At 43.2% G+C, this 27057-nt stretch overlaps 1 protein-coding gene across 1 annotated transcript in view; it reads right to left on the reverse strand.

The window, feature by feature from the left end:
* The window catches only part of PITPNC1 (phosphatidylinositol transfer protein cytoplasmic 1), a 224977-nt gene that overhangs the window by 85678 nt on the left and 112242 nt on the right, over positions 1 to 27057 (reverse strand). Inside the window, exons 5-7 of the mRNA XM_072939439.1 lie at positions 24474 to 24622; positions 12054 to 12142; positions 10853 to 10860 (exon numbers count right to left, since the gene is read on the reverse strand). Coding sequence (XP_072795540.1) covers positions 10853 to 10860; positions 12054 to 12142; positions 24474 to 24622 — 246 coding nt within the window. The remainder of the gene's footprint in view (positions 1 to 10852; positions 10861 to 12053; positions 12143 to 24473; positions 24623 to 27057) is intronic.

Genomic DNA, 27057 nt, shown 5'->3' on the forward strand with positions numbered 1-27057 from the left:
CGTGTGTACTTGTATCTCTTGGAAGGGATGGGGGAATCTGCAGTGGGGAAGAAGAATGCCAGGAAAGACGAGTGAAGTACCTGGGTCCCTGCAAGAATAATTTCCAGACACAGGCACACCCAGGTTCAGTGTCAGGAAAGGAAAGCAGCATATGCAAAATGCACAGCAGAGCTGAATTTTCAATTCACTACAGACATGCTTTGGAAAAATGAAAGGGCTATTTTTAGTCTAGTGATTGATTAGGGTTGCTATGGCAATAAGAAACACTTATGAGAAGAAAACTGAATGTAAGCAAGTCTTAAAGAGAAAGGGGCAAGCACACTGAGAATTTCACAGTCAGTTTCTGGGTGGTGATGGAAGCCCTGGCTGCACTGTCCACACCTGCCTAGGGGGAGCAGGGATGGTGGCTGTAGAGAATGGGCCAGGGAAACAAGTCTAAGGTTCTCTGGAGGTCATGAACTTCAAAAACATGCCATGATAAAACTTCTGGAAGAATGAGTGAGAGGTGATGTAGTTCAAACCATTTTTTAAATGGCATCAGAGTTCTTTCTTCAAATAAAATGTTATGCAGGGATATGGTGGCCAGTGAGGCATGTCCATAGAACCTCTTGGGCCAAAAGAAGAGAAGTCTGAAAACCACTGATTGAGCTCAGTAACTCAGTGTTTTATTTCTGGTTTCCAGCCAGAATGCTTCCATGTCTGAGAACAACATTTTACGAGGAGGCTTGGAGTCAAGAAAATTAAATGGAAGAGTTGAGAAGCTGGCTGGGGGTAGATGAAGTATTTATAGGCTTTTAAAAGATCATTTCCTTTTAGCTTTTATCTGGAATTCAATGCATTCCTCTCCGATCATCTTGTTCTGACTCCAAGCAACATGTGTTCCCTCCTATCAATGAACATTAAATTCTATAGAGACTTGACCTTCTCTCTAATGGAACCCTCCTGAAGACATCGATTCTCTGCTACTATATTCTGTATTATCAAATTAAATGTACTCCAAGGCCATATAGGGAATTTCAGCTTGAGATGGGATCATTAATAAAACTGGATTTGCAAATGCTTCCACCTTTCAGTAACAGGAGACTCACATGCAGAATGTTCCAGTGAACCTAGTGAAATAGGTCTAGAGTTTAGGACTGTTATCTTCTAGGAACCTGGGGCTGGAGCCTGGGCTGTTTGTAAAAGAGGAGACTGTGGGTGTGAATCTGTATGTAGTAGGCAGTAGACACCTAGATTTTAAAGTACATCTCAACTTTCTTTATTCTTCATCAGGAAACTTTTATCCTTCTACTTTGACAGAAAACTTGCCCCCTCTTTGGAAGGTGCATAGAAGATCTTCAATAGACATAATTTCAAGAAGGTGTATGTCTGGTTGTCCCCATCTACTCAAAATCTCAGTCATCCTTCAGGGAAAGATGCAAAGGAAATAAGGGGAGATATCTGGGCCCCCTTAGCTATTCTGGGTTCTGAGGGTCACATGTGACTTTATACATGATAGATGGGTGGTATTAGAGACAGAGTTGTTGGGAAAAAATTGCAAGGAAGATAGGTCCAGAAAAGAGAGAAGAACGCAAGTGGAGAAAAAAAAAAAAAAAGAAGAAGAATTGTTAAGGCAAAGAGAAGGAGAAAAGGAACTGCATGTAAATAAAACAGATGAGGGTGAATCAGAGTGATTTCCCAAATATAGGCTGCATCGGAAGAAAAATGTGGCCAAGAGGAGCAGTGAGACCTGAAAGAAAAGTGGGGGAGGGTGAGAGGAAGGGAGTGTGTGGAAGGCAGAGTATGGAAATACAGCAGGAAGACAGCTGTTTGTATTCCAGCCCGTGGTGAGGAAGTGGATGTCAGCCTCTCAGCTGCTTATCCCCAGCCTACACCCTGCACTGAGGCTTCTGTTCATTCATTAGTTCCTTCATTGATGGAGCCTCTTCCTTCTTCTGACATGCTGAGTAACAGCCACTTACTGGAGACGCCAGTAAGGAGGGAGAGGGAGCAAACGCATGAATGAAAGCATGTTTTCTCAATGGGACACAGTTTGCTACTGGCGCCTCTATGAAAACTGAGGAGGGAAGCTAAATTCAGGCTCATTAAATCTAGAGCTGGACCTGTCAAAGCAGAAACAAGCAGAGGATGCTTGTGAATACTGATAGCTACACACAATAAAGGCAGGACTAGGAGTTAAAGAGCAGGCAGAATGCATCGAATGAAAAAGAACTGCATGTAAATAAGAGAGATGGGAACGAATCAGTGACTTCCTAAATATAGGCTGGCGTATGGCCAGGTAGGAAACTTCCAGATTACAAGCTTCTCAGTTAAAAACTGTAAGAATCTTCCCTCTTAACCAGCTGAGCAAATTCCTCACTTAAATACATACTATCACGTAATTCAGAGCATCTTAGTGATTAGAAAGGTCAAAAGACATGGGAGTAATCTTGCATTCACTTTATTTAATCACTGAAATGTACTATCTCAGTATATCCATATTTACATATGTCTTATTTTATTTTTGCAGAAAAAAAAAATCTGCCTCACAAGATCTTCCCAGTTGTATTATTTTGATCTCACCAACTTGAACTAAACACAACTCCACGGGCATTTGTAAGCGGCTGAGGAGAAATCTACTTTTCAGTACAAGTAGAAAATAGACAAGAAGGAAGAGTATTTATTTCTTAGTAAAATTTTCTATTGAAAATGCCTTTAAACAATTATTCTTTTTTCCTGTTCTTTGATGACTGTCCTCTGTAAACGCATTCTTAGTGGTGTTTAAAAAATTCAGACATAGACCTAGAGATCATACCAAGTGAAGTAAGTCAGAGAAAGACAAATATCACATGTTTATCACTTATATGTGGAATCTAAAGGGAAGATACACAGGAACTTATTTGTAAAACGGAAACAGACTCACAGACATAGAAAACAAACATGGTTACCGGAGGGGAAAGGGTGGGAGGGAGGGACAAATGAGAAGTTTGGGATTAACAGACACATACCACTATATATAAAATAGATAAACAATGAGGACCTACTGTATAGCACAGGGAACTATATTCAATATCTTGTAATCACCTATAATGGAAAAATCTGAAAAAGAATATATATATATATATACACCGAATCACTTTGCTGTACACCTGAAACTAACGCACCATTGTAAATTAACTACACTTCAATTTAACAAAGGCAACAATCTTAAAATGCTACGTTATGATAGAGAAGCATATATTACCTTCTGCTCTCTCCACTCAAAATGGCTGAATTAATTTTCTTTGAAGTGCAAAGAGCCTGGAAACAGCCAGAGCAAATGGAAATAGGACAAATCACACAAACAGTACTGGCTTCCAAGGTTCCTGCTTCCCCAGGCACCAGTCGACTGAGTTGCTGAGATGTGGAGACAAGTAAGCTCTAGCCCTGCACAAGGACCAAGGCACCACTGTGAATAAGCTGTTTTGTAACTGGTTCGCCTATACAGCCAGTTCATTTCCTAAACTGAAATAAATCAGAATGCATAAGCTGACTGTCATCCCAATGGACTGCTGCCTCTGCTGCTTGGTCTAACAGAATTGACTTTGCTTGAAAAGAGACTTGAAAAGGTTCTGTGTCAGCTGACTGTTTAAAAAATCATTATAGTTGGGAGTTCTTCCAAAAACGCTGGTATTTGAATAATAGTAATCTTCAGGCAACATGTTAGTCCACTAAAATTCAAGACAAACTAACCTTTACTGAGATGGAATTCATCCACTGGCTTATTTAGTGGGCACAGAATAGCTCTGACTCTTAAAGAAGCTTCTGGAGCCCCTCTAAGTTTTAGAAGACTGGCTTTGCAAAATCCAGAGTCCCATGGACAAGTAAGTGTGGGAAGTGGTGCATACTACATCTCCCTTTGGGACATTGACCATGTAGGTTAGAATAGTAAAGCCCCTGAGAAGTCCTGCAATCACAACATCTGTTTAAATCTGTATAATCTGGTGCTTCCCTTACTTAACTGGCCATGACCCATCCTAATGATCGCTATAAATGGTTCTGCACTGTTTCTGTCTGAAATCCTTTTGAACCTGGGAGATTTTTGAACTTGGTCATTCTGACTCTATGACACCAGCCTCATGCCATGACCCATGCCTCCATAGACTTCAGCCACCCTCTCTAGCAAGGTGGCCTGAGCCTTTCTCACCAGCACCCCCAGCTGGAGGACTGTTCCTATGGCTTGGTCCCTAAAAGGTCCCAGCTCACATGGCTCACATGGCCCCATTTCTAAGAAGGGATATTTCCTTTTGTGCCCTCCCCTAACCCACCTCCAATTACATACTGCCCTGGATACTTAGGGTTAATTGTGATGCAGCGATAAAGGTTATTTTCTTTCTTTTTTTTAAAATTGAAGTAAAGGCTATTTTCTAATCATCCAACTCCCATCACTACCCCATCTCCATGGCACCAGAGAAGCACTATTCGGGGACCTCTAGTCTATCTTAGCGCATATAGTAGTTGAGATGGTCAGACTGTCCTCTAATTTCCTTCTCAACAAGACCAATCCCAGGGTTCAGATATAATAATGTATTTTCACTAGACTTGGAACTATTTCCTAGTTATGTAATTTAGAGGTTTCTACTACCCTTGGTTGGGACTCAGCGGAAGGTGAGGGAGGGGAGCTGAAGAAGGATGAGCAGAATGGAGGTCCGCCGGTGTGCACAGCACTCACCAGCTCCTTCAGTTATCGGGGACGCAGATGAGGCCAAGATTGAAAGTGAAATTCCTATCCAGGACACTTGGCTGCTTTCAGAAAAATGCCCCAATCTCCTTAGTGCCACTCCTGGGAAGCTAACTCAGGTTCATGTTGGGCGACTGATGACCCAATCGTGAGCAGCCAGATTCTCTCCCCCAGCTGGACTAACCCAACCCTGAACAACCCCATCTCTCATTGTAGCTCAATACTGTTTGAGGTTCCTATTCCCTGGTCTGTTATAATTTACTTTTCCTACCACTTTTGACTAAATAATTAAAATGCTGGGTATCATTGGACGGCCCACTGCTACTCTGGGGAATGGCATAGTCCGTCCAGCTAAGAGAGGTGCTTTCCACTTGTCATCACCTGTTCTGCGATTCTTATTAAAAGATGTTTTGGTGGAGTGGGTGGTCACGGCAGTAAAATATATATAGCAACTGTATATTCTAGCTCACTGCTATTGACTTATTATAGCTTAAGTTCAAATTCTTACAAATGGGAAGAAAACCCGTTTTTCCCCCTTCATTACTACCGAGGTTGAATTGCTGCTGCTCAGCTATGTTCATATTCCAGCGTGGGCTTTTTTTAGCTCTAGAAAAACAAAATCGGCGACTTTGGAAAGCAGCCAGTCTCCTGGGGCACCTTCCTTTGTGACTTTATAAACTTCAGAAGAACCGGCAGGTTTTGAAGAACTGGTTAGATGGTCTGTCCTCTGGAAAATTGCCATCGTGTTGTTCTTTGTTTACTGTATAATTAAGATTTTTTCCTATAACTGAGCTAAGGATATTTTTCCACTTCCTGTGCAAATGGCATTTGCACATAATCCTAAACACACAGTCACTCACAGTGATGAAAAAGCTTTTATGTCTTGATAACTGTGATAATACTGAAGTCCTAGATGACCCTAAAGAGAAAGTTCTCTTAGCTGGATTTTGTCACAAATGAGGGCAGCATGAGGTCTCAGGGATAGGCTGGACAGTCAGATATAAGACCCAGAGGAGCCTAGAAATAGACAGATATTGCTCTGGACTAGTCCTATGAGAAGAGACACCTGTCCCAAGTATTACCAAGAGCCCCTCTGCCTCCCTGATGGAGGGTGGGCGTGATGACCCCAGCTGGGAGTTCGGCTTTGGGGAAATTTTGCTTTGGGGCCCAGACAGGAAATATGGGGATTGGAAAGACATCAAGAAGAGGTATTTAGGATTAAAGGATCAGGGGATAAAGAGCCCAGTGAAAAAGCATTTAAAACAGGAAAAAAGATGAAGGCAACTGAAAGCATCTGTCCTAAATCCTGGGCGCAGACCCTGTAGTTAGAGAGAAAGGCGGGCTCTTCCTCCCAGGCAGAGGGCGTGAGAACATGGCTGAGTCCAAGTCTAGGGGAGGGAGGCAGCTTCAAAATGAACACTGCCGGCCTGAAAGTGTGCACCTGCAGCCAGAGAGAGAAAAGCCAAGAGATCCTTACTGGGGAGATGGAAAGAAAAGCTGTGCTATATTTGGGATGGAAAATAGAAGAGGGCTAGCCGGGAACAATGTTGCTGCTTCCCTATGGAGAATTAAATCCAGATCTTGCCCTGACACTCAAAGCTACCATGACCTGGCCTCCACGTGTCTGAGGCGCCAGGATCCAGCAACATCACTTGCCCACTGGGCCTGGAAGGACCATGCTATAGACTGAATGTTTGTGCTCCCCTCGCCTTTGTATGTTGAAGCCCTACCCCCAGTGTGATGGTATTTGAAGATGGGGCCTTTGCGAGGTAATGAGGTTTAGATGAGGTCATGAGAGTGGGGGCCTTCATGATGGGATTAGCGCCTTTATACAACCCGAGAGCTTGCTTTCTCTCTCTCCTATGCGAGGACAAAGCAAGAAGACTGTTAGCAAACCAGGAAGAGAGCTCCTGCCAGGAAGTGAACCAGCTGATACCTTGATTTTGAACTTCCCAGACTCCAGAACTGTGAAAAATAAATGTCTGTTGTTTAAGTTACCCAGTTCATGGTGTTCTGTGATGCAGCCCAAGAAGACTAAGACAGAGCAGGTGTCTACAGATGGGAGTTCTACTCTCTCCAGGGTCCAGCTCAAATGCCACCTGCTCCGAGATATTTTCCCATATTTCTCCAGGCAGAATTTCTCCTTTCCACAAGCCTCCGTTTGTGCTTCAGTTGTAACGCTTAGCACAGGTCTTCCTTGAAACAGTCATGTATTCATCTGCTCTCACTTTATTTCCCCCAACTCTGCCCTCTTCGGACCATTTCACTTCCTAAATCAATCCTAACTGAGGCAGAAAGTACTTAATTAAGTTGTTCTGACAAGTCATTTGACTGGCCTTAACGTTAACGTGTCATGTCAGCTGTAGGACAGTTTCCCGATCTTTACAATTCTCTCTCCTCCCTTTTCCTTGGATTACCAATACACCTGATTTTTGTACATTAGTTTCTGAGACCAGTTCTGTCCCACTGCCACCCCTTCCCTTCTTTTGGCATGAGTATAGCCTATGCAATATTTGGGACATACTTATACTAAAAAATTATTTGCTTTTAATCTGAAAATTCAAACTCAACTGGACACTCTGTATTTTTACTTGCTGAAGCTGGCAACTTTACCCCTCCCCCCCAGCATCTCATGATCAAGTAACCTATGTAAGAGGGCTGTGTCCTGTTCTTGCCTGTACCTCTTCTTGAGGACTACAGTCCTGTCCCTGAAGCTAAAGGCTCTAGTCCAGGGACCGAGGCCTTCCCTTTTACATTGCAATCGCTTCTCTGGCTGGATCCCCAGTGCCATTCATTCTACCCTCTGGTCTGAACCTCTGCTGTCAGCGCAGCTTGGAGCTCATCCAGGTCTGAGTGCAGCCTGTCTCCTGAGCTGAGCCTGTCCTATCTTGCCTCCAGAAAACCCCATCATTTATAGATGACTCCCAGGTTTTGACTGGGATGTATATTTCTCACCGGATTGTGACTCCTCAAAGGGCAGGGATTATTGCCCAATGAAGCCTAGCATCTGGCATGATGCTTTACACATCGCTGGTGCTCAATATATTATTGTTAACCTAAACTTGAAAGGTGGCGTTATGGGTTGAATTGCGTTCACCCCCAAATATATGTTGAAGTCCTAACCCCAGTTCCTCAGAATGTGATCTTATTTGGAATTAGGGTCATTGCAGATGTAATTAGCTAAGATGAGGTCACACTGATGTAAGGTAGGTCTTTAATCCAATATGACTGATGTTCTTATAAGAAGAACAGAGAGACACAGCAAAGAGGGTGTCATGTAAAGACACAGAGACACACAGAGGGAAGACAAGCTGTGTGAAAACAGAGGCAGAGATTGGAGTGGTGCTGCCACAAGCCAAGGGATGCCAGACGCCGCTGAAGCCTAGAAAGAGGCAAAGAAAGATTCTTCCCCTGCAGGTTTCAAAGGGACCGTTGCCCCTGAACTTGATTTAGACGTCTAGCCTCCAGGATGGTAACATGATAAATTTTCCTTGTTTTAAGTCACCCAGTTTGTGGTACTATGTTACAGCAGCTCTAGGGAACTACCCCAAGGATTATATTAGGGAGGAACTGACTCAAAGACTGAGGTTCTAGAAGAAATCAAGTAACACTTAGAGTTACATGGGGGTGAGTATGAGATCATACAACTCTATCTAACTTCTTTATGTTTTGTCTCCAAATTTTCTCAAACAGAAATAACATAATTTGGGTCCCTTTAAAAGTCCTTACTGTGTGATTGGAACTGCAGGAGTACTGTGGGGCAGAAGCTGGGCAGAAGGAAAGGCCACGGGTCCTTCAGAAATCCTCCATGGCCTACACAGAGGCGGGGGCTAGGAAACGGAGGTTCAGTGATGGAAGCTGGTGGGAAAGGCTTCAGCGGGAGGGCCGTCTTGGGAGGTGCGTCGCCGTGAGCACGGCTTTGCCAGAAACTATGGCTTTTATTCTGTTGCCTTCTGTTTTCAGAACCTCAGTCTTTAATACATACTCTTAAAAAAATGAACACAAGATAATGAAACATTTTTCAGACTCCATTTCTCTGTTAGCCATCCCCACATTTCACGGTAGTAGCGTGAGTTTATGGAGAATAAACACCATCAGTTTTGGGTCAAGTCAAGGTGACCCAATTCTAATGACAGCAAATAATTGCCTTTGTGTAGCTACAGGGACAGGAATCCTCTTGGCTGTGTAACTATTGATCACATTTCAAATGAAAAGTCCACGCAGTAGCTTTTGGAGAAGTGAGTGGGACGTGGGAAAACACCAGCTATCAATAAAATCAAATAAAACTCTAAACAATTAGTACCATCCAGTTAACTGGAATCCAGTCTGCACTGTGGGGTCCAAGATATATTCTCATGTATTGGCCCACTGAACTTCCATTTTAATGATGGCAGCTTCCAGCATTGAATGATATATAGTAACACTGGACATTTATTGAGGATTTACCACGCACCAGGGACTAGGCTGAAATTTCATGTGGATTATTTGATCTAATCTCCATATCATCCTCATGAGATAGTTACTATATTCTCCCCACTTACAGATGAGGAAACAGAGGCTTCAAGGGAATTCATCTGCACAACTGTTAACGGAGGCAGGATTCAAATGATTCCAAAGTCTTCCTCTTGAAAACAGTGAAATTGATGGGGCTGGGGGATGCTGTTGGTGGGGAACCATTTAATTGCTATAAATTGTTATTTACAGGCAATGTGCTAACAGTCTTCCATATATTAGACCAGGGGTCGATAAACTGTAGCCTGGGGGATAAGTGTGGCCTGCTGCCTGGGCAAATATGACCACATCCATATCTCTATATAGAGTCTATGGCTGCTTTCTCAGAGACAGAGACTGGCGCATAAAGCAGAAAATATTTACTATGTGATTCTTTACAGTAAAAGTCTTCTGACCCCTGTGTTAGATCATTGAATCCTCTCACTAATAGCTCTATGAAAGAGGGATTAACCCAATTTTAGAGATAAAGAAACGGGTTCAGGGAAGTTAAGCTGCTTGTTTCAGAGCAGTGTTTCTCTGACTTCTAAAATGTAAAATTTGTATTTTGTCATAGGATTTCCTTTTTTTCCCCCAAAGCTAGGGACATTGGAGAGGGTGCTATATATATATTCCTTCCTTTCATAAAAGAAAAGATATTTTAATACCCAAGAATGAGAGCTATAATTATCAACCATCCTGGAGTATATTTAATTTTATGAAAAACGACTTTTTTCATTTTGCAAAGGACACATGAGAACACAGCCATGGACCAGCATGCGTTTAAGAGCTGGCACTTGGGGGAGTCACTTGCTTAAGAACTTCAGCTAGTGAGAGGCAGAGCCAGAGGACACTCAGGCCTATCTGACTCCAAAGCAGATGACACTTTTGCATCTGTTGGGACGATCTATCCAGCTTTGACTCATGCATTCCTCCTGTCATTCAAAACTACTCATTGAGAATCTACTATGTGCAGGGTACCAAGCTTGGCTGTGTTGACCAAGACTGAAAAACTCAACTCCATCACAGCTCAGTTAACCATTTTCTTATTAGGACAACTTGACCTGTTTGCCATTGGGGAAAATGATCCAAACGAAAATACGCAACACAATGATATTATAGAGTCCCTTTCTTTTAGTATAAATAATCACTATAATGGCTTTTAGGCCAGGAAGAAATTAAATGATTTTATCAAGCCACTGAGACTGTCCAAACCAGACCTCTGAGTAAAACAGTTTGAACGTCCGTCTTTCTAGTTTCAAGGTTTTTCTATAAGGGATCAGGCCACAGACTGCAAGTCTAAGCCCTGCTTTCCACCAGTAACTACCATCATCTCTTTAATGGCACATTTCTAGACACTGATCTTCTATTACAGTGAACTATCACGAGTAGAGCAGTCAAGCTATTTAAAAATACAAGCAAAAGTTAATTATGTAAAGTGACTATCAAGGCATTTTAAATTAACAGTCATATTCTTGAACAAATGAGAACATTCAAATTATTGCATTATATATAACCATGTAATAGCCTACATTTAAGTATTTCTGATTCTGAACTATTCCTCTATTTTTAAAATTACATTGATAAGATGAGAAGTACAAGGGAAGTTCCAATTACTCCACTGATCTTAGGCTGAATATTTAAAAATGATTAAATGAAACTTACTGTGTATTCTGGTCCCAGATGTTCATTTGGACAAGAGGGGAAAGAAAAAAGAGAGAGAAAATGATGATTTAGACCACACTTATATGCAATATAAAACCACAGAACTAAGAAATATTGCTGAATTATAATTATTAAAAATGTGGTAAAGAAACCTTCCAAGAATTAAACTTTCAGAAACACTAAATGTCTCCACGTTTGCTCTTGAAACTCTTTCATGTGATAGCTCTGTGGTTGGGCAGATAAGGGGTGTAAAACAAGATTCAATTAGCCTATAGGTTTGTGGCTAATTAAAAACCAAAAAGTGCGGCATTAGAGAAGCAGAATTAAAGACTAATAATTCCAGTAGAGCATTTCATTAACCGCAAAGGAAGTCTTCTAACTGGAAACGCAGCTTTTATAACCAATAAGATGAGCTTGATATGATATTCAAGTGGGATCTTGAATTTTCTTTTTTTGTTTGTTAAATGAGGGGGAGATAATTATGTTTATTTGTTTATTTATATTTGGAGGAGGTTCTAGGGGTTGAACCCAGGACCTTGGGCATGCTAAGCATGCGCTCTACCACTGAGCTATACCCTCCCCTCAGGATCTTGAATTTTCGTGCGTTCGAGGGCAGGAAACAAACCTTCTAAATTTTTGCCCATGGTTTCTAGTTCAGTGTCAGCACAGAGTGCTGCTATCACTCCACTGCAAGTGAGAAGGACAGTGACAAAGAATTTCATATTATCCAACTGCAAAGGAAGTAGTTTGGAAGAGAGAGACCCAACAGAACCTTTTATAGTAAATTATAGTCAAGCTTTATTTTGCTGGGGTGAAGCGGGGTAGGTTCTAAAGCAAACAAGTCAAAACAAAAAAACCAACCTGTTTATAAACAAACTAGACTTCAGAATCATTTGGGGATTACTGAGAAAACGGAGAAATAAAGATAATGGAACTTACAGAAATGTCACTGAATAGAGCCTCCTTTCCTTCTTCCATGTGCTATTTACTACGATCAGTTTAAGAAGGAAGATGGAATGAATGGTTTAGCTTCCCCCCCACCACCTCCTGCTAGGAAGAGTGCCGACCTAAGAAGTATGAAGGCAAAGGGTCAGGGAGATATTACAGGGCTCCCCCAAGTCCCTGCCTGGATAATCCAGTCTGAATCCTGCTATGTCCTTGCATGTACACATGTGACATCCTGGGTGTCCAAAGGACTTACCTGTAATTGTGTAGGGATAATAGTTCCATGCCTTCTCTGTAACGTAAAATATTTTGGGGACAACAGCTCTAGCCCAACTAGGCAGTTTGCTAAGAGGAAAGAAAGAAAGAAAGAAAAAAAGGTAATTAGAGTCTGGCCACATGGCCTCACTTCGCTACCCTATCTTTCTGGAGAAATTGACCGCTAGAAAATCAGGGAAGTTCTGTCTCTGCTCTTGTCTCCGCAGCTACCCCTTCCCCATCTTCCTGTTCTTCACCGTAGTTAAATCGTCCTCAGCTCATATTTGTGTGCTCTTCAAATGTGTGAAGGCAGAAGGTTCTAGCCTGGTTTAGGGGACCTCATAGAACTATAGGCCTGTCCTCTTTTGATTTGATTTACAAGGACATGAGAATTCAGTGCTTGGGAGGTGCCATGTCTAGAGGGTTTGGCCAGCCTGGCCTTTGTCTCCTAGGAGTGATATGGTGGAAGTGGTGATGAGGGGATGTTCGAGGCCAAATATGGTGGGACAGAGGCAAACGTCAGAATCAGGCACCAGTTTAACAATCCATCTGAGTGATGTTTTGAAAATAGACTAAAGCAACAGAGAGCAGCAACTTCAGAGACATGAAGAGGAATAAAATCTAGCCCCTTGATGACTGTAGTCAGTTGACTTGTGTCTTCCCTAAAGACATATCCACATGTTATCCCCAGTACCTGTGAATGAAAACTTATTTGAAACTAAAGTTTGTGCAGATATAATTAAGGATCTCAAGATGCAATCACCCTAATGGTGGGCCCCAACACCAGTGACTGGTATTCTTATAAGAGAAAGGAGAGAGGGACTGGAGACACAAATTCATATAGAGAGGAGATGGCCATGTGAAGATGGAGGCAGAGATTAGAGCCAAGGAACATGTAGGGTTGCCATGGACACTCGAAGGTAGGCGAGAGGCACAGAACAGATTTTTCCCCCAGGAGGAACCAACTTGATTTCAGACTTCTGGCCTTTATCCTGTGAGAGGATAAATGTGTGTTGTCTTAAGCCATCCAGTTCACAACACTTTGTCGCTGCAGCCCCAGGGAATTAATGCAGTGACAGAGCCGTTCTTCTGAAGCGGGGATCCAGGCAGCCATTTGCAGAAAACATCCTCAAAACCAGGAAAACCCAAGGGTGCAGGTCCCAAGACCTTTGCTGAACCAAGGACTGATCCAGTTTTGCTTTTGCTCTGCTTCCTTCTGAGGCAAACTACAGCATAATGCAGGCCCAGAGAATCCCTTCAATAGTGTATTTCAATACAGAGCATTATATATCCCTTAAATATGTCTGCATGATTTTACTTCCCCCCTACACTCTATCCTGGGGTTTTCTGTCTTTCTAGACACTATCATTTTGTTTGTTTCCTATTCTGGTGCCTACAGTCAAGTGTCTAGGTCACTGATGTCTAGCAGTACATCAGACCCAGAGAGGTGACGCAGACTCCCAGCTCCTGGGGGCTGCATGTTGGCAATAAAGAGCATCGAGAAGCAGTTGTGAATTCCAAGCTGTTAGAGCCAGGAGAGAGGGGGATGTCAAGCTAAAAGAACCCCAAATCCTCAACCCCTCTTGGACATGGAATTTAAAATGACATCCAGAGCTGTTAAAATACTGTGTTACCTTGTATGTCTTCTCAAATTGTTTCTCTTATTTCTGACAGTCTCCAGGCCCTGCTTTTTAAAAGACAAATATGTATTTTCAAAGGCTGGCCAGACCTAACCCAGTGAAAGCTCTGGGCCGTTTAGCAGGGCTGAAACAAGTGGGAAAACTCAGAGCCCCGCCTGGGGGGCCGTGAGTGTCAGAGGAAGGCCACTGCTCTCAGGTGGGCTGTGAGGGGCGGGCGGAGCGGTTTTAGAATTCACATAACAATTCTTCTTGCTGCTCTAATGCAGACTGTCTCACTCCTATAAAATCCTCTCTGCAGTAACTGCTCATTTACCTTCCCCTCACACTGCTCAGAAGGAAGGGGCTGCTTCCTGACGGGGGTTTTTATAGCTTTCGCCTAGGATTTATTCTGTCAGTCCCTGAAGTTGGAGGGCAACTGGGGTCGCCATCGAGTGGGAAAATCGCATCAGGCTGGCTTGCGGGAAGTGGTCACGAGCACCACGTCCCCCGGGTTCCCTCCCATTTGTGCCCACGCCCCAGGGCGGTAAGCCAGTCGGTAATACAGGAAGATGTGGATTCTACTCACAGGCTTCCCTATGCTTTTAATGAACTGAAACGGGATTGGAGAATCTCCCCAAAGTAAGTGAGGCGTTGTTTAGCTTAGACAAAGTACTTCTGTCTCCCCATAAGCATTAGAGCCCTTTCTCCACTTTCCTCTTGGGGGGAGATGTTCCATGTACACCCCACCCCTCCCCGGATTCCCTAGCTCCTCACACATAGCACATTGGTGCCCGAGTCCCCCTCCCTTCCTAACTCATTCTTTCCTCCATCATTTAAAAAGCCTCCCAGTAGAACCATACCTGAGCAGCAATCATTTTTCTGGAAGGAAGATGACAAACACTGGCAAATTTCCATTCATGTTGAGACTTGTCCTATATGTAAATGGTCAGGATGCCAGCCTCTAGCATCTCTATTTTAGCTGTTTCATCCACCAACATATGCAGGATACACAGCACTATGATCAATCACCTTTTCCAATGAGATGCCCTAAAACGTACATTTAGCCAAGATGGCTGATACGATTTTACGTGCCTCTTCTAAATAGTCCAGGAAGGAGGCCTTTCTGGTATAAGCCATTTACCACACCAGGTGCAGGAGGCGTTGGAACGAGTTCCATGATATGCTATTTAAATATTTTTAAGCCCACTACAGACCTTCTCTTAGCCCCCGACTTCCCCAGAGCACATCATTATTCAAATCGTTTTTGTCTGAGAAAGTAAACTGTAAAAAATTTTCCCTGCAGAAATGGTTTATCAGGGCAGCAAAGGAAAATGGAATTAAATTAGTCCCCACTGCTGCTGTCACTCCCACGATGTAGACTGTCACACAGCCTACAATTCCAAGGAGAAGCCTGTCACTCAAACTCACTACCAGGCATCAAACAAGAATCTCTTCTGGAGACGTGGCACAATTTGAAGCATGTCTTCCTGGTCCACTGGCCAGGACCAGACTCCCCAGTAGCCCATCTCCCCAGGGTACAAAATTCCTGGGTCCTAGGCAAAATGGAACAGTTGGTCACCCTATAGCAGTGGTTCTCATTTCAATGGAAAAGGGGTATGGAACTTCTTCCCCCCAGGGGACATTTGGCAAAGCCTGGAGACATTTTCGGCTGTCCTGACTGGGGGCGGGAGGTGGGGGGAGATGCTGCTGGCATCTAGTGGTAAGAGGCCAGGCTGTTACTCAACATCCTACAAAGCTCAGGACAGGCTCCTCCCATACCCCTCCCATCTCAGAGAGAATTATCTGGACGCAGATCTTAACGGCACCGAGGCTGAGAATCCTGGCCCTGGACATAGGTGGATGTAATCACCGCAACCCTCTCCGACATTCCCCAGGTTTCCCTAAATCACAGGGATCACAAGAAGGCCCCACCGGCAGGCATAAACGAAACTGGCCTCAGGTTAAGAACGTTTATCAACTTCATAAAGAGTTTCTGGAACTGAAATCTAAACCATCCCTCCCTCTGACGCTTTATAATCCAGATTATCACCAAATTCTCCAGGATATCTAATCTCACGTTGCAGTTCATGCTCATTTGGGAATATTTTTTGGCTCCAGGAGGTCTTGAATGGCATCAGGCCAAATTTGGTCTAAATGGAGTCTAATTTCATTTTCTCCACAGGGGTCAGAATTATGATGGTCTTAACTAGACACTTTTGGACTTAAACATTCTCAGTAGAAAGCCCTTCCCAGTTCACAAAATAATATTGTTATTTCTCCTGTACTGCACACCTGAAACCAGCCAGTCTGTGTTAAGGTTAGGCTCAAAGAACTGCAGCTCATTCAAATGATTCTTAAAAGGACTATGCTACCTTCGTACCTTCATTTCCTACTGGTCCAAGAGGGATATTCTGAACTTTCGTTTCTTCTTTGTGCCCAAATCTGGCATTTGGCAATTATTTGATAATAATCAGTTGTTCCTATCCTGTTTGTGTACAGTGATTTCTGAGGTTTCTTAAATTTCTTCTCCGCTGCTGGGATTTATTTATTTACTCTTCTTAATGGCTGTTCTGGCTGGTCTTTTCGTTCTGATCTTAATGTAATTCTTTGTATTGCAGCAAAGAGATGATCAGAGCTTCCGGACTACAGCCATCACCTGTGAAAGACATCGCCCACAGGGAGTTCCTTGAACTTGGACACTGCTCTTCCTATAAAAGGGCAGTTTATGCTGAGATTCCGGGGAAAGAGGCCTGCCTCGTGCCGGTTCATAGAAGGCTCCGCGTGGGCAGTGTTAGGGTGATGTGGCAGGTATGCTGGGGAGAACCCAGGGGAGCCAGCCACGTGTGTCAGCACCGTCAGTCAGGAGCGAGGCAGAATCAAGGTGGAAACTGCTTGACTGGACGCTCTCTCAGATTCCAGCCAGGCCTCATGTTCTGTTTCTATGATTTTTTCTTGTGGGAGTAGTTAAGGAGGCAGAAGCCAGGGGGCCTGGCAGCATGCGAACCCCTGGCATGTTCTTAAGGATTGAGTTGGGGACCAAGTAGAATAGCATGGACTGAAAGGTATGTCGGGAAGAAGGCCCTCACCTGCTCTATTTTTACCAGTATATATTAAAAATACTACTAAATAATTGATTTAATATTATATTCAATATACACATATTGAATATATATTTATATAGAATATATGACTAAATATTCTAAAATATACCATGTCCTTATATATGGCTATTGTGTACTGTCTGTCACTCATAACTAGACTGCAGGTCCCACCAGGGCAGGGGCCTTTGTCCTGTTCACTGTGGCACAGCCAGCCAGCGCCTAGAACGATGCCTGGCACTCAGCAGGTGCTCAATAAATATTTTCGGAATGAAGGAAGATCATCTCTGGATATTTAGAAGTCAATAACGACCATGAAGATTCTTTCAAAATAGCACGAAAATAAGCACTTAGGTCAGAATCTCTGGCTCCAGCATTTCCTCTATGACCTGTCACCAGGGCAGTGGGCTTTCCCACTGCCTGGCAAGCTCTGGGCACTGAGCTCTTACTTTGGGGAAGATCTGGGAGCACCGGAAGAGGACATGTGAAAGAAAGACCCAAGCCACAGCAACGAGGCTCTGCCAATGAGCTGGCAGGTAAAGTAACCAGCTGGCAGCTTTGCTTGTCCAGTTAAACAGGATTCATGGCTTAGGGGAGCTGTACCTTCTCCTACCCAGAGCAGTTAGAGGCCAGGAGAGGTGGCCTTGGAAGGCAAGAGCCAGGGAGTGGGAGAAACGTTCTCACCACGCACATTGATTCAGGCATTAGGCGGAATCACCATTAGAAGCTGGCAACCCTCCCTGACTGGCAGCTGCCAGCACAGCCTAATTAATCCAGCAGCGGTAGTGGGGGAAGAACACGACACTTCATGACTGATAAACAAGCCTAAAAATAGGTTCCGTCTTTTCTCCAGTGCCCCTCTGCCCCCACCCCCGATTCTCTCCCCTCGTGGGCTTTAGTGGGAAGGGATTGGAGAGATGCTGTAGACGAAGTAAAAATGAAAGGGGACAAAAGGAGAGCCCTACCCTCATACGATTCTGGAGGACAGGTTTTATTTAGAATCACTATTTCAGAGTTTGATTAGTATCTTGCCTCCTTTCCCTGGATGCCAGTTGAAACCAGGATTTTTGAAGACAAGCCAAGAAATACCACTTATTTGGTTAACTGAACTGGATCAAAGGCTCAAGGACAACCACCAGATGCACTGATGTATTATTGCTAATGTAATGTTCTAAGGGCATTGGGCAGCCACCCAAATGCACTGCACCCAAGAGCGTATCTATCAGACGCTGCAGGAAGGGCCAGAGAATGGAGCAACACCGCAATCCTGGGAGGTAAGAGGCAAGAACTAAAAGGATAAATGGCATTTGAAAAAGACATTATACTCAATTTAAAAATGGCCAAAGGATTTCAATGGACATGTCTGCAAAGAAGACATGCAAATGGCCAATGAGCACATGAAAAAAATGCTCAATATCATTAGTCATTAGGCAAATGCCAATCAAAACCCAAGCAAGATACCACTTCACACTCACTAGGACGGCTGTAATAAAAAAGACAGACGTTAACAAGTGCCCGTGATCACGTAGAGTAATTGGAATCCTCATACATTGCTGGAGGGAGTGCAAAACGGTGCAGCCACTTTGGAAAAGTCTGGAAGTTCCTCTCCCCACCCACTGGTAGCCTGGTTTGGGCTGGGAACTCAATGGATGCTTATGTTTGGGATTTTGGAACAAGTGATAGAAAGAAAATAGAGGACAATTCAGGCCAACCTGCCCACAGCAGCCATGGTGACGGCAGAATGACAAGATCTGGTTCGACTTAAAGATGGTGTCATCATTGCTGCTCTTGGCCCCTTGGAGCTGCCCAGATAGCTGTCCATTCTCAGGCCTCCAGATAATTCTGTGGGCTGCTAACATCTTTCCAAGAAATGCCTGAGTATTTCCAGTGCCTCTAAAAGTTGCTTTGGGTAATAAATCAATAAAGCTGTTTCTGAGTATGATTTGTCTTCCCACGCAGACTGATGTAAGGAAGAGAATCCACTTATTTTGCCAGCTCGTGAATTCGATCCATAGGACACTGACATATCTCCAGGTAAGTTATTAAGTGGGCACTGGAATATCTTAGCTACTGCCAGTCCAACTCATAGGACCCACTCCCCTATCATCAGGGAAGAGGTCCATCACAGTGCAATAAGGATATTTTGAGCTGAAGACTTAAAAAAAATTTTTTTATTGAAGTATAATCAGTTTACAATGTTGTGTTAGTTTCTGGTGTACAGCATAATGTTTCAGTTATACATGTATATATATATTCCTTTTCATAATCTTTTTCATTATAGGTTATTACAAGATACTGAATATAGTTCCCTGTGCTATACAGTAGGTCCTTGTTGTTTATCTATTTTATATATAGTAGTTAGTATCTGCAAATCCTGAACTCTCAATTTATCCTCTACCCCTTGTTGCCCTCCCTGGTAACTATAAGTTTGTTTTCTATGTCTGAGTCTGTCTCTATTTTGTAAGTAAGTTCATTTGTGTCATTTTTTTTTTAGATTCCATGTGTAAGTGACATCTTATGGTATTTTGCTTTCTCTTTCTGGCTTCACTTAGTATGACAATCTCCACCCATGTTGCTGCCAATGGCATTATTTTATTCTTTTTTATGGCTGAGTAGTATTTGTACACACACACACACACACACCCACCCACAGCTTCTTTATCCAGTCATCTGCTGATGGACATTTAGGTTGTTTCCACGTCATGGATATTGTAAATAGTGCTGCTATGAACATTGGGGTGCATGTATCTTTTTGAATTAGCTTCCTCCAGATAATACCCAGGAGTGGGATTGTTGGATCATATGGTAAGTATATTTTTAGTTTTTTAAGGAATCGCCACACTGTTTTCCATAATGGCTGCACCAAACTACATTCCCACCAACAGCATAGGAGGGTCCCCTTTACTCCACAGCCTCTCCAGTCTTTATTGTTTGTGGACTTTTGAATGATGGCCATTCTGACTGGTGTGAGGTGATACCTCCTTGTAGTTTTGATTTGCATTTCTCTGATAATTAGCACTTGAACATTTTTTCATGTGCCTATATTGGCCATTTGTATGTCTTCATTGGAGAATTGTTTCTTTAGGTCTTCTGCCCATTTTTGGATTGGGTTGTTTGTTTTTTGTTATTGAGTTGTATCAGTTGTTTGTGTATTCTGGAAATTAAGCCCTTGTCAGTTGTATCATTTGCCAAATATTTTCTCCCATTCTGTAGGTTGTCTTTTTGTTTTGTTTATAGTTTGAGCTGAAGACTTGAGAATCAACAATTGCAGGAAGACACTTTTTCTGAACTCCTCTTATCTGCACAAAAACAGAACCTCCCAAAATAACTTAATTGTCATAAATCTCCTTTCCAGGAGTTCCAGAATCAGAGAAAACTGACTCCTATCACCAGAAATAAGAAGTAAGCACTAGGATAAGAAATCACCTAAACAGACATTGTCATAAAATTATCTTATCTCCCATCCATTCTCCTAAGGCCTCACTTATTTTTCATAAAAGACATTTGTTTTCCCATAAGTGCCTTTTCTCTCCCTCCCCTATTAAAATGGTATATAAGCCCCAAATAGCAACCATCCATTTGAGTCACAATTTTCTGGATGCTCTCACCTATATACATGAATAAAAACTTGTCTTTTCTCCTGTTAATCTGTCAGTTTCAGTTTAATGCACAGGCCCCCAATTACCAATACTACATGGGGTTGAGGAAAAGCTCTTCCTCCCTGACACCACTCATCAGATGGACAGATGGACTTACAAATGCTGCAATCAGTTGGCCTAGACCCCTACTTTGATCAGAATACAAGAAACATTAAGAGGTTCCCTCCAATACCAGGACAATTTGAACACTCATGTAACAAATTACAAAGCAGCCTCACCAACGTGGTAGTTCCATGCCCTGCACATGCAGGACATGGGTTTACCTGAGGTGGGTCAACTCTAGTTTGTGACTACCAAGTAGTTTACTTTTATGTAAAAATTCCCCATCCATGAATATTCCCATTTGTCTAGGATTTTTAAAACATCCTCCAATGAAATATATTTCTCTCCAAAAAGACTTTGTGTATCTTGTATATTTTTTACTGGGCAGCTTTAAGTTTCTTTTTCTCTTATAAAAGTGATTTTTCCACTTGCTGTTCCTGCTGTGTAATAGTGCTACTGATTTTTGTGTTATGAATTTTATACCCAGCAATCTTGTCAAACTCTCCTATTGATGTTAACAGTCAGGGTAAATCTGATCAGTCATGAATTATTATTGCTTTTGTTGTTGTTGTTGTTGGTCATTATACTCAGGTATTTGATTTGCTAAAGTTTCATATATGATTTTCATCCCGAAGGTCTTAACTGAGATTGGTCTGTAAGTTCCCTTTTTGCGCAGTTATTGTTCAGTTTGGTTGTCAAGATTCATGTGGTAGGCACTATTAGTTGCTTTCCCAGCAGTTGTCATGCATTTCCTCCCCCTTCTTAGAAGCAGATCATGCCTCTCTTGAACATCTTTCCATTTTCTCAGAGAGGAAAATCTCATGTCTCATTGGCTGGAACTGGGTCACATGCCATCCCTAGCTACAAAGGTGGCTGGGAACGTATCTGACACTTTCAACCCATGAACACTTAGACGTATTTAGAAATTTTTACATTTTTAAATGATGAGGGAGTTTGTTGTTCTTATCAATTTCTTATTGTCATGCTTTGTAATCAGCCAACAGGATCCATATGCTATTAGTATTTGTTGAGATTGATTTCTGGCCTCCTTTGTAGTCAGCTTTTATATACTTTCATGTATGTTTGAAAGGCATGTTGGTTCCCAGGTCTATTGACGCCCACTGATCAAGCTTGGTATTCTGTCATTTTACATTTTCCCTATGTTTGCTAAATTATTTGTCTACTTTGACCTGCTAGTTTAGTAAATGGGTTAAAATCTCCCATTATAACTTCAGGTCACTTGTGATTTTGTCAGTGTTCTGATATATTTGTTGAGCGAGGTTCAGGTTTAGGATTTAATACACATACCTTTATTGTGACCACTGATACGTTTTGATTTATCTGACAAACAAATGAATGCTTTCTATTTACCATGCTTTTTGGAGACTTCCCTTTGTTCTTCCTCTGCCTTCTATTGGATTGGTCAAGTTTTCTCTTGGAAGTTACATATTGTTTTCCTCTTCCTTTAGAGGTTATCTTTACATTTTGAATATGCACATTTTCCTTAAAATTTTTTAAAATGAGGGGGCAGGGTATAGCTTAGTGATAGAGTGCATGCCTAGCATGCATGAGGTCCTGGGCTCAATCCCTAGTACCTCCACTAAAAAAAAAAGAATAAATAAACCTAATTACCTCCCCACCAAAACAAATTTCTTTTAAATGAATAAACATCTCTTTCCTTTTTCCAAATAATATGAGTAACTTAGAGCACTTCTTTTTTCTTTTCTATACTTACTATCCTCTCATCTTCTGTTATTGTCATCTGTTATTTAAATTCCATGAATATAGCTCTGAATACTCATTATTCATATTTTGGAAACATTCTATGCTCATTCGAATTTGCCCAGATGTTTACCAACTTCTTTGTTTATTATTTCTTCTAGATGGGACCCCTCTTTCTCCTTGGCTTCAGTTTCCTTCTACGTTAAGTACACTCTTCAGTAGTTCTTCCAATGTGCGTCTCTGAGTAGTAACTTACTCCTTGACTGTCAAAAATGACTTTTTTTTTGCTCGATTCTCAGTCCCAACTCCTCATTTACATGTGCCGATGCCACATTTCCTGTCCCCTTATGGGCATGACACCCCCCACCCCTAGATGTCAGGGCTCACACCCAGTTCTGACACCTCCCAGCTTCCTCAGTGTTGTTAGCTCATCTGCTTCCTACTCCGGTTAGAGCCTCCTCTTTATCTCTAGTACCTGAGGATTCCCCTTTCTTTGTTTTGAACTCAGCTTTATATTGTTATATTTCATCTTGTGTTTGTCATGCCAGGTTGGGGGAGGGTCTATATTAATCATTTTAGTTATTATTCCTGGAGGTCCAGATATTCTGTTTATAACAAATTTCCCTCTTACTAATGTTTATTGTTCTCCTTTAAGATAAATATCATATATTTTGCTGGAGAAAAAAGACATGACAGAGACAGCCGGACACTTCTTGTTCTGTTTCAGGAAAAGTTTTAAAGTTTTCTAATTTCTTCAATTTGGTACATAGGGAACATTCCCCAGACAGTCACTTGGGAAAACGCAATCATCTGCCGAGAAATGAAATTTTCTGGAGGTTTGAATCTATTTTCTTGCATCTCCCTCAATTCTCTTTGCTCAACAGAGGTGATCGTTACTCAATATTTGATTTACACCCTTCGCACTACAAATGCCAAAGCAGCATGTTGAGAAAACTCTCTGTAAGGAAACCATCCTCAGGCTAGATCCAGAGCTCAGTTACTCCTGCAGATCAACAGCTGGCTGCAGGCTGAACTGGTTCCAAATCCTGGGAATTCACAGCTACTAATAGATGAACAGGATCAATCTCATTTGCATTCATCGTGACTCAGGAATTTCCTGGGACTGCATTCCTGGGCAGATTAAAACGTGTTGGTTTAATCAGCCCAAGGCATTTAGTGTCAGGATATTGGCCTGAAAGACTTCCACACACTCTAGTGTATGGACAGAACACAAACCCTCCCTTCAGCCTGTCGGAGGGTGGAGGTCATGCAAGAACGGAGGAATCCAAATATGGCTCCTTTCAGATACATCTCGCCGTGTTCAAGGCACTGAGAATGGAGCAATATTCACAAGTGTCAATGCATACACTGGGGGCACGGTCCAGCTATTATGTTGGAAGCGCTTCCCGGATAACCACAAATGGGCCAAGAGGAGAGGCCAGAGATGGTGGTAAAGAGTATTCATGGAGACAATAGCAAAGACCAGAGTGGTCATACTCGGGTTCACAGACGCAGACAGCTACTTTCAAGTAATATTCTGACCCAGAAAAGAAGCAAAAGGAAGGAGGTGGCCTGGAGGGGGCTGTACGATGGGGAGAAGATCAGAGAGGCCCCTACAGTCAGTTATACCATCAGCGATAGGAAAATAGCAAGAGATTACAGAATGTATTCAAAGCAGAAGTGGCATTAGTGCCGATTAGTGCTGGTTTGTTATCCTCGAATCCTCACCCTTCCAAAGGAGAGATGACAACCTCGACCTGGGGAAGGATGGGTCCTCTTGAGAAACAGAAACCACCTGCGTACTGCATACCACTTTGGTCACAGGTGACTGCTGTTTTGTCAATTCCCTTTGCGGACACCTGAGTGGTCACTTGGCAGGAAGTGGAAGTCTTACTGGGTTAAGACCCCAATGGCATGCGGCCATTTTCAGCACTTGCTTCTCTACAATTTACAGGCAAAGCCACCTCTTTCCTACTGCCAACACGGAACCAAGGGAAACAACAAAGTCCTTTACTCAACTTAAGATCAGATTTCATCTTAACATGTCATGGAAGGGTTGGGAGAAGTAAGACGAAAGCTCCGCCTGACGAAAATGCAGTTGAGGACCATTTTGCAGAATGCAGGGGATTCTGCTTTTGGAAGCAACCAGACTGGCAGTTTTGGAGGGTGGATGTAAAGACTTTCCAAGTCACCTTTTCATCCCTGACAATCACGGACTCTCTCACTAGTGGTCTTACGTGGGGAGGGTGCCCGGAGGTGGCGGCCAGCTGCTAGGACTTACCTGTTGAGATACACGCGCTTCTCCGTGAACTGCCCGTTGCCATGGTGAGGGTCCTCGAAGGGCTCGTTCTGGACAACCTCCACCCCTTCTCCTCGGTCGCTCTGTTCATGGCTGTGCTTGCTGATCATGTACAGCTGTCCGATTTTGTACTGCAAGACACACAGAGATAGAAGGGTCAGCCCCACCGCCCACTTTGAAAACAGCCCCCTTCCACCATGGCGCTGCGTGCAACTCATATCATCAGCACTTTCTGCTGAGAAAAGAAAGCAGACACATGGGCCGATGTTTTACTTTTCCCCCAGAAGGAGGAAGAGAACTAGTTGTGAGTAGAATGCAGAAACAGCCTGTTCCTGTGAACATTTTGCATCACCTTGGCGAATGCTGACTGGGGTGGCTGGCGGTCTTTGAGGTTTGGCAGCCAATCAACCCATGGGTAGCAGCAGGGAGGTGGGAACGCTGGAGTCTCTCTTTCCACTCTGGCTCTGCAGGGTTAAACGGAGCTAAAGTCCTATTTTGCTTGGCAAAAAGGCTAAGGTGTGTTATTTCTGTCCCTTCTTTCTGCCTAATTAACTGCATTGCTGGGCACAAGAGGATTAGATGTCACCTGTCTCTCCCATCACCTCTCTCAAAGTGTTCAACTCTCCTGGAGGCCTCTGTCCCTAGAACGATGGTTCTCAAAGGTGGCTGGACATTAGAATCACCTGGAGGCTTTTAAAAACTCCAGATTCCCCAGCTCCACCATGAGTGGAAACTGTGTTCTAAAGTATGGCCCACAAGGAGGAAAATCAACAGTATCTGTAAGTCTTTTTTGTCCAATTCCAGTAAATGTGGGACAATCCAGCCTGAGGTCTCAGAAGCCACATGTGCTTACGTGAAAATGATGATATGCAATAATATGTAATATGAACACTGTCTGTCCTGTCTTCATTTTTGAGCTGTTCCTCTCTCCCTCCTGCCTCTCTGAAAACCATGGGGCCAGCAGGCATCTCTTTACCCAGTGAACTTCCAAAGTGACAAAACTAATTTGATGGAGGGAAAAAAAACATAGAGAGAGGAGGGTGGGAGGAGTAAAATGACTTTTGCACCAAGGAAGTCTGCTCAGAGTCAGGAGGCAGGGCTGAAGCCCTGCGCTGGTCCTCCCCACAGAACTGGCGTGGAACAACACACAGTGTCATCATCATCAAGGCCCGTGGGATGGAGGGAAGGGGCCTGCGTTCACAGTAAGACAATGATGGCTCTGGGCTACTCCCAAAGGCCCAGGCCAGCAGGGATGTAGGGCTCTCATCTATTTTAAATTAAGGGGCAGGTGAAATGTACAAATCAACAGTGCAGTCAGTTCTGAAGCTGAGAGGACACACACGTCCAAAGGTCCCTCTTTCACTCTGAAGCAGGTGCAGGGACGGGAGTGTGAAGAGAATGGCAAAGGCTCTGGTGTGAGGCCAGCCGGAGGGACCAAGCCCAGTAACCATGACAATGGGAACAGTCGCTGGCTGGCTCTTCTCGAAGAGCAGTGCTTCCCTGTCTGTGCCATGCCCCCTCCCCAGAACGGTCTTCATTCAAAATGTTTTTAACGTGAATGTGTGTGTGTGTGTGCTTGGAGGGAGTGCCAGTGCTGAGGGTTAGGGCAGAAAGAGGAGAGAGGAAAATCAAATGTACAATTTATTTTTAAACAAATTTTGGGCTCAGAAGCGTGCCTTGGCTTCCCGTTAGTAGGTCCTTCCCTTCCTAGCTCATCAAGACTGACTTAACACTCTTTCAGGAAGATAGTGAGAAAAAGTTCACAAATTGGAGATCTGTGAGATATACCTCTAAGATCAATACTCCTCCTTATGCACACAAGCCTATAACAGGGTGCCCAGCTGCCCTGGGGGTAGACATTCCACTGGCAGTTTCTTTGTACTTGGTGTCCCAAAAAGTAAGTATTTACTTACAGTGGAATACTACTCTGCCACAAAAAGGAAGGAAGTACTGATAATGATCATGCTCAGTGGGTATTATGGGTTCAATTGTGTTTCCTAAAATTCACATGTTGAAGTCCCAGTACCTTAGTGGGTGACCTTATTTGGTGATAAGGTCCTTACCATGGTAATCAAATTAAGATGAGGTCATTAAGGTGGGCGCTAAGCTAGTAGGACTGTTTTCTCTATACAAAGGGGCAGGATGGACCTAGAGACAATCATAGGAAGATGAGGTCAAGCGATACAGGAAGATGGCTGTCTACAAGCCAAGGATTGATCTGGAACAGATCCTTTCCTCCCAGCCTTCAGATGGAACCAGCCCTGCTGACACTTATCTTTGACTTCCACCACCCACAACTGTGAGATCTTAAAATTCTGGTTGGTTAAGCCACCCATTCTGTGGTGCTTTGCTACGGCATCCCCAGCAAACTAATATAATGCACACGGAGCTTCCTTTTGGAGTGATGAAGGGTTCTGGGTCCGGATACAGGTGGTGGTCTCACAATACTATGAATGCACTAGCTGCCACTGAACTGACTTTTAAATGGTTAATTTTGTGTTCTGTGATTTCCACCTTGTGGAAAGGGAATGTGGCCTACCATTCCCGTAAACAACGAATGTTCTCT

Source organism: Vicugna pacos, chromosome 16 (assembly GCF_048564905.1).
Source record: "Vicugna pacos chromosome 16, VicPac4, whole genome shotgun sequence".
Classification (NCBI taxonomy): Eukaryota; Metazoa; Chordata; class Mammalia; order Artiodactyla; family Camelidae; genus Vicugna; species Vicugna pacos.